General features: G+C 38.5%; 6 protein-coding genes across 6 annotated transcripts; 3 read left to right on the top strand and 3 right to left on the bottom strand.

Moving 5' to 3' along the window:
• Positions 1 to 249: 249 nt before the first annotated feature.
• Positions 250 to 2,778, top strand: RTT101 (cullin RTT101; the record flags this gene model as incomplete). The annotated part of the gene is made up of 1 exon (XM_056229007.1): positions 250 to 2,778. One exon carries the CDS (start codon positions 250 to 252, stop codon positions 2,776 to 2,778), a length of 2,529 nt encoding a protein of 842 aa, XP_056083069.1.
• Positions 2,779 to 3,178: 400 nt separating this feature from the next.
• On the top strand, positions 3,179 to 3,337 carry SKDI10G1680 (uncharacterized protein; the record flags this gene model as incomplete). Its single annotated transcript, XM_056229006.1, has 1 exon — positions 3,179 to 3,337. One exon carries the CDS (start codon positions 3,179 to 3,181, stop codon positions 3,335 to 3,337), a length of 159 nt encoding a protein of 52 aa, XP_056083068.1.
• A 387-nt stretch (positions 3,338 to 3,724) lies between these two features.
• On the top strand, positions 3,725 to 4,927 carry UBX6 (Ubx6p; the record flags this gene model as incomplete). Its single annotated transcript, XM_056229005.1, has 1 exon — positions 3,725 to 4,927. One exon carries the CDS (start codon positions 3,725 to 3,727, stop codon positions 4,925 to 4,927), a length of 1,203 nt encoding a protein of 400 aa, XP_056083067.1.
• Positions 4,928 to 5,071: 144 nt separating this feature from the next.
• Positions 5,072 to 6,430, bottom strand: CHM7 (phosphatidic acid-binding protein CHM7; the record flags this gene model as incomplete). Its single annotated transcript, XM_056229004.1, has 1 exon — positions 5,072 to 6,430. The coding sequence occupies one exon, from the start codon at positions 6,428 to 6,430 to the stop codon at positions 5,072 to 5,074; it is 1,359 nt and encodes a 452-aa protein (XP_056083066.1).
• A 242-nt stretch (positions 6,431 to 6,672) lies between these two features.
• Positions 6,673 to 9,870, bottom strand: MTR4 (ATP-dependent RNA helicase MTR4; the record flags this gene model as incomplete). The annotated part of the gene is made up of 1 exon (XM_056229002.1): positions 6,673 to 9,870. One exon carries the CDS (start codon positions 9,868 to 9,870, stop codon positions 6,673 to 6,675), a length of 3,198 nt encoding a protein of 1,065 aa, XP_056083065.1.
• Positions 9,871 to 10,176: 306 nt separating this feature from the next.
• On the bottom strand, positions 10,177 to 12,618 carry IRC8 (Irc8p; the record flags this gene model as incomplete). Its single annotated transcript, XM_056229001.1, has 1 exon — positions 10,177 to 12,618. The coding sequence occupies one exon, from the start codon at positions 12,616 to 12,618 to the stop codon at positions 10,177 to 10,179; it is 2,442 nt and encodes an 813-aa protein (XP_056083064.1).
• Positions 12,619 to 13,079: the final 461 nt, after the last annotated feature.

Below are 13,079 nucleotides of genomic sequence, written 5' to 3'. Positions count from 1 at the left end.
TCGCTTTTTCTTTCTTTGCTTTTACTTAATATTGTATACGTGAGTTTGAAAATTCAAGATGTTCCCATCAAATATGACAAAGCGAAACGCATCACTTCCTGTGCATAATGATAAACATGAAAAATGCAAATGAAAGTTGACGATAGCTTCAGCATCACAGATTAGTTTGAAAACAATTTCAAATCACTCAGTTTCGCTGTTCCTTTTTGGTTGCTTTGAAGCTCTCTTACGGGGTTTGCAAGAGTAATGATGAATAAGAGCGCTAACAAGAAGGAAGAATACCACGAAACTCCAGGTAAAGAGACGAGTTCGAATGATATTTTAGAGCTGCTTCACCGATTTAATGATGACGGGAACCCCAAATACCAGACAATAATTGCCGAATTGCATGATTTTTTTCGTCTTACTTTGAGTGAAACTATAGACGTAGTCGATATCAGAGAGTTGGAATGTGATAATGAGAAGGTTGCCAAATTCAGAGAGTTGATGCCCAGAATGCTGAGCAACTGCCGTGAACTAACGCAGAGGAAATCCTATATACCTTTTGAATCAGAAGTTAGCGAGAATGATCAAAAGCAGAAAAAATTTCAGTTATTGCACCAACACCAAATTGTACTCAATTTCCAAGAGTTTTGCAATGAATTGACCAAGCTTGTTATTGATGCACACGTTCTCAGGTTTCTGTCGAAATGCAATAGTTCTTATGACGTTATGTCTAAACATTGGACCTCGTTTTATAAACTATTCGAGTATGTAATAGGTGCACTCGGACCTATCATATCATATGTACATGTGAACTATCCTATGATAAGAAAGGAACTAGGATTCAAGAACTTGACGGTGTATCAATATTATGATTCTAAACTTTTCGAAAGTATAAAAACCAGTCTTGGAAAGGACTTTCCAGCCCTTGTGACTGCATCTATCCATCATTATATCCATATGTTCCCAATTACGAATATCGTCTTGGAAGGAGAAGTCCCTATGCTCCGTATTATGTCTAGCTGCAATTTTAACCTGGAGAGCCTGAGCCCGAAGGATTTTTATATGAGAACTCTGAAGGACTACTTTGATAAGGAACCAAATTTGGGGCCAAAATTGGAAACTTTCAAGAATTTCAAAGTACTATTGACAAGGAATGCACTTCTAGCATCGCTGTTTTTTCCTGAGTGGGTCAGTGACGCAAACGATTTATTTATCAGCCATTTATTGCTGAACAAAAAGTCTATCAGCGAGTACATAGAAATTGGAAAAAACACTTATGATGAAGAAAAAGAGCGATATTTCAAAACTGAGACATGCTTTAGCTTGTTGATGTTTAAAAATGCTTTTGAAGCAAGAAATATGCTGTCAGAATTTAAAGAGTTTTGTGACGATGCCATTTCAGAAAAGTTGAAGGCGGCATATGGGCCCAATCATGATGTTGGAAGGCTATTTGATGAGGTAGTTCAACTGGCTAACGTAGATCACCTTAAAATATACTCTGATTCCATTGAATACCATTTATGCGATTTACTCAGTAGCACTAGTAGAGCCATTGAACAATATGTCAAGTATTTTGAATCGCTTTTACTCAAGCTTGTTAAAAAAATTAAAATGGAAAAAGCTGAGTTATCTAGAGATATGAAACTAAAGTATCTTTACGATAATCTCCCCATACTGAAGCTGAAGTTTGTTAATCTTCCCACATTTTCTAATTTCTTCGAAAGATCAATCTTTAGAAAGACAATTTTACAATGCGATCAAAATTCCACATTTATCAAGGATATATTACCAGTTTACAAAGATTGTTTAATGGAACTTTTCAAGGAAAGAATTATAACCAATGTTTCACAGGAAGATGAAATGCGGTACCGCGATCAGTATCAACCTTACTTATCACAATTTTTCCAACCATCAGAAGTTATGGCGGATTTAAGAATAAAGTATGCGTCGTTCTTGTCGTTTTACGATAATATACAAGCTGTTGTTGAGTTCGGTAAAAAGTATAATGAAAACAACCATACCTCATTCTTCCCACTAGTTTTTGATAAAGAAGGGATTCCAAAAGCCTTCCAACAACCCAATGACGAACTCGAGAGGAATTTCGTTTTACCTGAAGAGATGGATCATATATGGAACGAGTTTTTATCCAATTACTACCGGGAAAACAAGGTGGAAGGTTCTGATGCTTCCAAGAAAGAACTATATCCGATGTGGAACTTGCATCATTGTGAAGTGGAATCACCTTATATCACACCTGATGGAGGAAATTTGATATTTGAATTGACCCTCTTCCAAACTTGTGTGCTGGTTTTGTTCAACGATAGTGATCATTGGACGTTGGAGAGCATATCAGAGCGCACAAAACTGGCGTACAAGGACTTGACGCTAATCTTGAAGTCATTTTTAAACTACAAAGTCCTGACAAAGGACACCGACAACTCTTACAGGATCAATGAGAACTTCAAACCCGATTTTAGAAAGGTGAAAAATGGGAAACTACGTGTGGTACTACCGAGAAACGCCCCATCGCAAAGTAGCAACACGGGAAATGGAAGAAGTAGCTCTACACACCGCGAGGGAAGCAATTCGCAATGGACGCAAGAATTACTAAAGGCATGCATAACCAGATCCGTTAAGAGCGAGAGGGATGGACTCGGCTACGACCATTTGTTCGAAACGGTCAAGCAACAAATAAAAGGCTTCAGTGTTGGCGAGTTCAAAGACGCCCTGACCAAACTGTTAAGAGATAAATTCATAATCAAGGACGAATCTACAGACACTTACAAGTACTGAAGTCGAAAGCCATTATATACAGTATTATATCCACTAAACAAGCGTATATTCCTTACCAACCCTAACTTTTTTTTCCCACAGCATATTTGTTTTTCTCTGTTTTTGGCTTCGTCGCTTTTCTCTCCATATAAAAAAACAACTTCAAGCAATGAAGAACCATCTCTTGTTCTTACTTGTTTTACTATCGAAGAAATGCAAAGAACGCCAGTGCAAGTTCCGACCGTAATCAGTCTACCACAAGCCGCGTCATACAACAGGCGTTGTATCAGTGTGATAAGGACACTTTATATCCTTTCTTTACGTCTTGCGCCTCCTTTGTGGCAGAATATCCTTCCCTATTAATTTTGTTAATGATGATAACCAAAGATGCATAGTTCAACTGATTGAACATACTATCGAAATGAAGATAAAAATTTCCATCGAAATTAGTCTTTCGCTCCTATCTGAACATAACAAAAGAAACGAAAACTGTATTAGTAATATGCTTGTAATTGGCAAAGAAGTCGAGGGGCGAAGCCATTGTAGAGCGATTTTAAGCCTGTTGCATCACAGATTGTAGCGGAACTAGCGCGTACAGTATATGTCCTTCACGGTCTTGAAACTCTTGGAGCTGTTAATGTGGTTCCACCCGCCAGGTACTACGCGTGCCCCTGTTCTGGACCGATTTGTGCATCCTTGATTGCTTCTTTCGGTAATCCCATCCCGTCTTGCACATGCATTCTTTTCGGAGTTAACAAAGACAGAAGGAATATTAGTGGATTTACCTCTAGCGCGTCAATCGTAGAAGAGGGACTTTCTTCATCTGAATAATCAACTTTTCGGTCCGGTAGTAGCTGATAGGTATATATATATATTTACATACGCGAAAACATTGTTAACCTTTAGTTTAAGGAGAGAGGTGTGAATTTCAACCTCATAATAATAAAAGTGACAGAAAAGCTATAAGATGCCAAGTATAGAGAGTCTCTTCCAAGAAAACGTAGCCATTGGCCACTCCAATATAAGTGAGCAAACCATCGTTGTTTACATCAGCTCTGCTGCTGGTGACAATTCGTGGCTTCAGCAATGGTTCAGGCCAGGGAACCTCAGTAGCGAAGAACGTGAAACTATACTGTGGGTGAAGCTGGCAAACAATACTAAAGAGTGCTTGCTCTTTAAGAGCATTTTCCCCTCATCATCTGCTCCGAGTATAAATATACTGCAGAACGGGCTGCTGGAATGTTCAATTCAAGGTAACAGTCTTTCTCGGGACCAGGATCCCTGGGAAACCTTTGTCAATGGACTACAGCTGGTCTTCAAGGGGCAAACAACAAAGAGGAAGTTATTTTCCAAGAAGAATGAAGAGTATCAAAGAGTCAAAAGAATGATACAGAACGATAAGTTGGAAAGGAAGTACGCCTTCCATAACGCTAGCGACCCTGAAAGGAAGGTCCAAAAATGGGAGCAGTTGACGGTTACTGATAATGTTAGCTACAAGAGCCAAAAGGTCTTCCTGGCACAGAATTATTGTACTCTACAGTTGAAGTTGCCCAACGGATACACAATTTCAAATACTTTCCCCCCGCATACAAAACTGCACAAAGTGAGGATGTGGTTGGACTATAATTGTTACGACGATGGCACTCCGTACCTTTTCCACAGAAATGTGCCAAGAGTGACTCTAACGCGAAACGACGAGCTAAAAAGTCTGCAAGAACTGGATTTATTGCCCAGATCGACTCTTATTTTGGAGCCGCTGGAAGTCAACAACAGACAATTTGACGACGTGGAGCAGTCATCTATCTTGCATAGAGTCTATACCGGTTTGACCTATTTTTGGGGAAAGGAACCAGAAGCCGATCTCTCTTCCTCTCATCTTGGTTACCAGAGATTGGGCACAAACGTCTCAAATAGGACGAATTACACTTTACAGAAAATATCCAGCTTAGAAATGGTGTCCGATGGAGGAGGAGGCGACTCAATGGACCCTTCAGCGTATACCACCCCAAGAATGTATCCTTCCAGTGGCACTACTCAACTTCGGCAAAACGTATCTGAATTAAACTTATCTTCCAATAATTCAGCATCTAACACTAAAATTCGTACGTTGGGCTATTCTAATAGTAATAATAATAATAATAATAATAATAATAATAACGGGAACAGTTAAATACGTTTCTGCTTCCCATTTTCCCCTATTGAGCAGTTATTTCACACATTTTTTTATATCTTATCTTAATCAGAATATTCGCATATATTGATTTATTTATTTATTTATTTATTTATATGTATATTTATTCGATCAGTCAGTTCGTTAATATGATTGTTCTTTCATAACCATTTGTCTTTTATTTTTTTCACTGTCTTGGTTTCTATTGTTTTGCGTAGGTTCTTGATTTATGTCTATTCTCAAACTGTCCAGTTTTTTCAACAGATCCTCGCCATTGTCCTCTTGTGGCTCATTCAGATTTGGATTCGAGTTCGTTTCTCTGTGCGTATTCTTCTCATCAAGTTCTAGTCTTTCGAGTTCTCTTTCAATCTCTTCCTCTGCTACATCATTTTGACTTTTCCCGTAACTGGTTAATAAATCATTCAGCTCTTCGGTGCGGTCATGCCCCTCTTTGATTTCGTCCAACAAATCTTCTACTTTTTCAGTTGATCCAATGTACTTATTGATTGACTTAATTACTTCATTCGATTGAGCCAAAGTTTGAACTAAAACTGCATTAGTTATGCTGGTATCTATCTGTGATCTTACTTCAGCAAGATTATTTTGAAACTTTAATAGTCTGGAAAGATGCTTTTCAGATAACAAACTTGCCTGTTTATACTCAATTCTTACTTTTTTAGGAAGCTCATTGAACTCCGGATCTTTCAGTTTAACATTATATTCATTTATTTCTTTTCTTAATCTTGTGATTTGCTTGTTGATGTTCAATATCCCAGCTTTAACACTAGCAATCCGAAGGTCATCTTCAGTGATGTCTTTGGAGAATCTGCTAATAACGTCTTCCACTTCAGGCGCAACGATTTTGATGACATTGTCCTTCGAAGCTATGACATGCTTGTAGTTTTCTAGAAAATACAAGAAGATGTTCGTCGCCTCTTCATTATAAGTTGCAAAAAATGGCCCTAAGGTTTCCCCGGTTATAAACTCGTTCTTCGTAAATACCAAATCTGTAATGGAGGAAGCCTTTGTAAAAATGTCCCTCTTCAACAATTCATAAAACCTTTGATACTCTTTTTCCAGTTTTTTCTTGATGACGAATTCATCTTCCTTCAAGTAAAAATTTGTTTCATCTTTTCTGCTTCTATACAAATTTGTAGATCCCTTCCAACTTTTAATCCACTTCCAAAATCCAGGTTTGGCATTGTCAGTGCACATTCTATCGCGGTAGAATAGCTCAATAGGCACCAAATTTCCTTCGCTAACAAAAGCATCGATAACGATATCAATGCTCTTCGGTACACCGTAAACTTCATAAGTCAACCCTTGCAAAAATTTTGTCCCTATGGAAAGTGTGATTTTGTTGGAGCTATTGATATATCGTTCAAGTAAGTAATCTCTCCATGTGCTGATGTTTGCTTCGTAGCCATCAGGATTTAAATCTTTCAAAGGCCTAAAATCCCTATATAAAGATGGTAATCTAGATTGTGGTAATTCCACTCTCATTCAAATGCAATACAGTACTGATCGACCAGTTAATGACGTGTTGGCCGGTATCATCTATGGATCTAACTCTCTTGTTACTGTCTCTACCAACCTTGCACTTGGCATACGATGCCGTATGTGTGTGGGTGTATCATCAGTTACACGTAATTGTGCAAGCAAAAAAAATATCGTAACAAATGTTAGAGAATCTATTCAATTATACCAATAAAAATAAAATATAAATACATAATTGCGCATAATAACTATAAATACAAAGACCCGGCGGAAACAATGTCTCTATGAATTAGTTTCAAGACTTCTTCCATCTTTTCCTTGAGGGAAGAGTTTCCGATGGTATTGGCGACGTCCACGAGCTCTTTTACCAGCTCCTCTAACCTCTTGAACATCCTGATCAACGACCCTTCGTAAACATCGGTCATTTTACAGATCTGTGTAAACGTGGCTCCTTTACACCATTCATAGACAACTTCCATTAGTTCATGTCTGAAACTTTCAACGTAGTCCTTCTCTACAAGTTCTATCTTGGAATCCTTCGCAATCTTAGCGATCTTGGCCGCAATTTCTCTCATAGCCTTCAAAGGTTCAGCAAGTTCTGGTTTCAACCTAGGTGCTTCTTTGCAACGCTCTTGGAATGCAAAACACGATAACAATGCTGCTGCTTGTTCCGGTTTCAACTCATTGAAGTTACCATTAAAAATCAATTCTGTCAGTAATAATTCATCACCACTAGAAATTTCGCACGCAACTCTTCCTTTTAATTCAATAATATCATTAGGAGTGCAAAATCCTAAACGACGCAAAACTCTCTTACGGCGACGAAGATCATCCAATTGGATAACAGCTTGCGATTCTGAAATTTTGTGCTTTAACTGCTTCATGTCTTTTTGTAAGTCATGCTTTCTGCTGTATTTACCGTATAATTCATCTAATCTCATGGAATTAGTCAAGGGATTGGATGATAACTTTGTGCCGAGAACATCTATCTTCTTTATTAGCTTTAAAAAGTCTTCGTCTTCTATCTTCATGTTTTTGACAGGATCGAGCATGGGAATACCATCTGGGAACCTACGATTAACTTCTTTTAGAGATTTTCCGACAGTTTCCTTTTGGCCACTAGCTCTTATATCCTTAGGCATGTATAACCTCAAATTACCAATTGCTTTGATCGAATCCAACGTTATAGGAATAACGGCGCATATGCTCTTCTCACCTTCCTCGGCCGGACGAATCCCTTCTGGAAAAGTTGGATTGAAAGGTTTCAATAAGTTGACTGGGGAGTCTATGTACATAGTGTTCACCATCACATTCACAATATAGGATTCGTGATCTGTGTAGACAGCAGTTGGATTGCGCTTGTTGATTCTTTTGGCAAAATCAACAACAGCACCCCAGCCATAATTATCCTTACCATGGACGGAGATTTCAACTAATCTACCCGGTTGTAAAAAACTTAAAGCGTTCGCTGGATGCGTGATGATTTGACGAACGTCTTCCCGGTAACTCTTGATGGCTTGCTCAATTTCGTAGTATTCCTTAACATTCTCTTCATCCTCGACCTCTATATCATTAGATTCCTTTTCCAATTCAGCAAGTTTCTTTTCCATGACTGGCACTGAAATAACACTCTGAAATTGAAAGAAGGAATGTTCCAACATAAATTCTGGGGATATACCTTCCACTCTCATCAAATTCAAAATCATGTTGTATCCTAAATGGAAAGCCGAATCCAATCTATCGGCCTGACCCTTGACCATACCCTTAGCCACTTGTGGTTCCATTTTTTCATCGATCATCATAATGACGATACCACGGTCATCCAAACCACGACGACCAGCACGACCAGACATTTGAATATATTCACCGCCCGAAACCCACCTAAATTGTTGGCCATCCCATTTTCTAACAGATGTAAAAACAACAGTTTTAGCAGGCATATTTAATCCGATGGAAAAGGTTTCCGTTGCAAACAATACCTTCAGAAACCCTTCTTGAAACAAGATTTCAATGACTTCCTTTAAAATTGGTAGTAAACCAGAATGATGGATACCTATACCTCTTCTTAACAATGGCAAAATATGCTTTATTTGGGGTAGCTCTCTGTCTGTTTCTGGTAACAATGCAATGGCATTATTGAAAATCTTGGTCAAAGCATCCTTCTCATCATCAGAGTTGAAATCTAGTTTAGACATTTTCAATGCAAGTTCTTCACAATCACGCTTACTGAACGAAAAAACGATCACTGGATTGTATTTTTTCTTCCAAATCATCTTGACAATTTTATAGATATCACCCTTTGCGTCACCTTTAGCGGAACCACCTTTGTAGGTTTGGTTCTTTTTACCTCTTGATTCAGTGGAATTTGGGTCATCTCCTACCTGATTACTAATGGAAGCCATTGCCTTTTGAAAGTTTTCCTCTCTGAAAGTACTTTTTTCATCTACAACCAAATAAATACCATCCCCATGAGCAGGGAACAAATAATGCTGCAAAGGGGTTGGACGGAAGTTTGTGTAGACAATATGACACGGCTGGGAATGAATTTTACAGATCCATTCAGCAAATTCCATTGCATTTGGGATAGTTGCCGATAAAAACACATAGCGGACCTTATCTGGCAATAAAATGATCGTCTCCTCCCACACAACACCTCTTTCTTTGTCTCTCATATAATGCACTTCATCGAAAACCACCCAAGCAACTTCTCTCATGACTTCACTACCTCTGTATAACATACTTCTCAAAATTTCGGTAGTCATGACCAAACAGCCTGCATCGGGGTTGATTGTAATATCACCAGTCATCAAACCAACATCCCCAAATTCGGCTAACAGTTCTCTATATTTTTGATTTGATAGAGCCTTAATTGGAGAAGTATAAATGACTCTTTGCTTGTTCTTCAAAGATTGTGCGATGGCATATTCAGCGACAACAGTTTTACCAGCAGATGTATGCGCAGAAACCAACACAGATTCACCTCTATCTATGCACGAGATTGCAGTGTCTTGGAAAGGATCTAACGTGAATGGGTAAGTACGAGCCTCATTGACTCTTTTATGCTCAGCAATAGGTGTGTAATCATAGTTTGGCGGTAATGCCACTTGATGGCGAACTTGATGTAATAATCTAACCTTACCATCTTGTTCAGCCTGTAGAGTTTCGGAGTTTGTCAGTCCCTTTGATGCATCCACTTCTCTAGAGGCTTCCTGCTCAAAGGAATCCGCCAAAACTGGAACTACAGGTTTCTTATTTCTGCCTTCCGTTTTACTTTTATTAGCTTTGATTTTTTTACTGTCATCGTTAGTTTCTTCTTCTTCACCAAGGTTATGCTTCTTGTCCTGAAGCAGATCTTGACTACTATCTTTGTCCGTATTGGTGTTATCTTCCCGAGCAAGTTCAGCTGGAGCTTCCTCGAAAACATCGAACAGATCAGTAGACTTCATCCTTCCTATATATTTTGTGTGTCTCGAAAATATGGGTAAGATAAGTAAAGCAAGTGTCCCAACAAGATATACTACAACATATATAACCTTGGCTTTACTGTACTATTTTTTTTTCATCAAATGTATCTCATCGCAAAAAAGCAAGAAGAAAAAATAATCAAGAATAATCGTGTTCCACGACATTTAAATCATAGTTGGTGAAAATCAATTATGTAGTTACTACTTACCAAAGATACAAAATATATGTATATATATATATATATACGATTAGCCGACCTGTTTGTCTATTAGGGGCGATCAAATTATTTAATCGGCCTGCTCTATAGTTGCTTCGGGCGCTAACTGTTTTAAATTTCTCAAAACATTCCATTTTTCTCTGTCATATTCGCTGAACACAACTTCTGGATAACCAGCTCCAGATCCTGCCGATTCTTGTTCAGAGCTACTTGATAATGAACGTGTAGATTGTGGTGCTTCTAGTACTGCGTCTTCCGCATTTAATGTACATGAGGCGTTATTCTGTTGGAGGTAAAATAATGTACTTGTCGTTCTGAGCGCTCTTTCGTTAGAAACACCATAAGGTCTGCCATTGTTTACAGAGTCTCGACGCGAATTTCCTGAGGTTGATTTTGTAGGCGAATGGCTACTTTGTAAGGTACGCACGTAGCTGAAATCGATGCTCTGGTGTTTTTTCCGGTCATGACCAAATGAATAGTTCGTTGAATCTGTTGGATTATTCTCGTATGACGACACTGTATCAGAGATATTCGATAATGAAAGTTTCTTTCCAAACCTCCTTTTTAACGACTTGGTTGGAGAAGAATGCGGTGAGGTATTGGATATCACGTTAGAGGAAGAACCCTGTAGGAATTGGTTTATTTGGGAATTGTTCCTTGAATGACCAGTGAGAAAGTTGTTTAGGGTGCTATGTGAATGTTGGTGCTTGACGCTTCCTGACCCACTGATCATTGAAATTATCGATTTAGTAGGCGAATGCCTTGTACTAAATCTAGCCATGTCCTTGGAAACGTTATCAATAGTAGTGGAGGATATATTATTCTGGTTTAAACTGTCCTCGATTAGATGACTGGCATTTTCTTCTTGAATGCTTGCATCGTGCAAATATTCATCTAGTTCACTAATGGTATCCGAAGTTTTAAATTCTTGCTGATTGAGTTGATCTGATGCAGCTACTTGTAATTGATGTTTTTTGAAGGGGAAACTAAAGTTATTTTGCGCGTGCAATTCTACTTCCAAATCAGCCGATGAACCTGGGTCCATATCGCTCTTGGAGGTAAATCTAAAAGGGGGTAGTAATGTACTATCATCCAGGTTTGTCGTTACTTTTCGAAGTATGTTTTCCTGGTCCCTTTCCCACATTTCTAAAGTGACATGAGCTGGTAAATCTATGTGCTTGGTATATTCTCGTTCAAAATCGCCTTCGATATCTGAAGCTAATCTTGGGACTTGTGGAATGTCCTGTAGCTCATTAATCATCAAGATATCTTGCACATGAAAATCATCTTCGTTTTCCATTTGGGGTATCAATGATGTTGCTTGATATAATTCTTCATTTTCAATGCTTTGTTGTGGGGAAATAATCCTATCTGTTACTCTTAAACATGCAGGAAGCAAAGCACTATTAATTCTTCCAATGGCTTCTCTTTCTAACTTCAAATTCGGAGATTCAATGTCGTGCGAATGGTGAGAAGCTTTGCACTTTGAAGCATTATTTGCCTCGTTAATGATTATCGAAACTCTCCCTTCACTTGGTGTTTTCGCAGTAGAGGATGGGATCCCACTTTTTTCACTCAATGCTAGAAAATTTAAAAAGCTTTTCGAGATGTCCGATATAGTTGATAATCTAGACACATACTGGCTATTTCTACGGTTGCTTTTATTTTCTTTTGGGACCTTTGCAGTCTGTTTTATATTCTTTTTGTACTTGCTTTCGATGGGACCCAAAAAGAAACTATTATATTTTTTCAATTTAGAAAAGTGTGAATGAGATGGCTTTTCAAGACACTTTTTGGAAGTAATTGGACCTAAATTATGTCGAAGAACGGAAGAGTTCGAATTTTCCTCCGACGCCATTGTTTTGGTCGCATGCGTGTTCGGATCTGTAGAGAGTTCATTAATCATCCATGCTACGCTACGCATGTTATTGGAACCACCATTCAATGATTCCAAATCCGGAGTTAGAGTCTGTGAAGAATTTTTGAGCGGTACAAACCTATCACTCTCTACCGTATTTTCTTCTTTGTCATACTGGTCAGAATTTATATTATGGGAGGAGTTACCAACGTGATTCATATTAATGTCCTTCAAAAATGCTCCTAACTGTATGCCGTTAATGAAAAGGGTAAAAATCAGCAGAGAGTCTAAAGCTGTTATACAAGTTGTATGAGGTCCGTTTTGTACAGACGCTGGCTCTCTCAAAGTACTATGAAAATAGTTTACCGTACAGCCCAAGGTGATCAGTGGAAATGCAAAATTAAGAGCATTGTAAAAATAGCCAATGCGAAACCTACTCGGCGCAAATACAGTTTCTGTGATGAATGATATCAAAGACGGTATCCCGTACAGTAAGGTCGAACATATAATAACTATCAGTACAGCTTCAGTGTGATGGAACTTACAAAGCAGTGCAATAGCGATCGCACCAGTGGTAATCGAGAGAAGAGCACTTCCGAATTTAATTCCCAAAAATCCAGCCCTATCTCCACTCCTTACAGAATCTTGGCACATATGAGAGTATGTTTCTGTTCTTAATATACTACTCAGGGCAAAATGCAACTGTCTCGGAAATGCTTTCGTGTTTTAGTATGTAACAAGACGAATGCTAACAGGACGACTAGTACCAAGAACAAAAACTTAACAAAACGAGAGGCCGGCAACCTTAATCCTAGTATCCACGTCTTCTACGATAGTGAATTTTCTGCCAATAGCCACATCTTGTGGGTATGTGTGTTTTTTCAAAGGCAGTCTTAGACTGTTTACCTATTTCCTAAAAAGGAAAATTCTTTAAAGCACATTTAACCTTTCTCGCTACCAGAGGCCGGGTAATACAGTTTAACCGCCGACGTTATTCTCTCCAGCATTTAAAAGGATGATAACTGAGTACTAGAACCAGGAAGAATGATATCTAGTGAATCCAACGACTATTATAGTTGTCTTAGCGTAAACATGCCTGCTTGTTTTCTGTCTTT

The sequence above is a fragment of the Saccharomyces kudriavzevii genome (assembly GCF_947243775.1).
Source record: "Saccharomyces kudriavzevii IFO 1802 strain IFO1802 genome assembly, chromosome: 10".
In the NCBI taxonomy this organism is placed as follows: domain Eukaryota; kingdom Fungi; phylum Ascomycota; class Saccharomycetes; order Saccharomycetales; family Saccharomycetaceae; genus Saccharomyces; species Saccharomyces kudriavzevii.
Note: the sequence above shows the minus strand (reverse complement) of the source record. Positions and strands in the feature narration are given on the sequence as shown.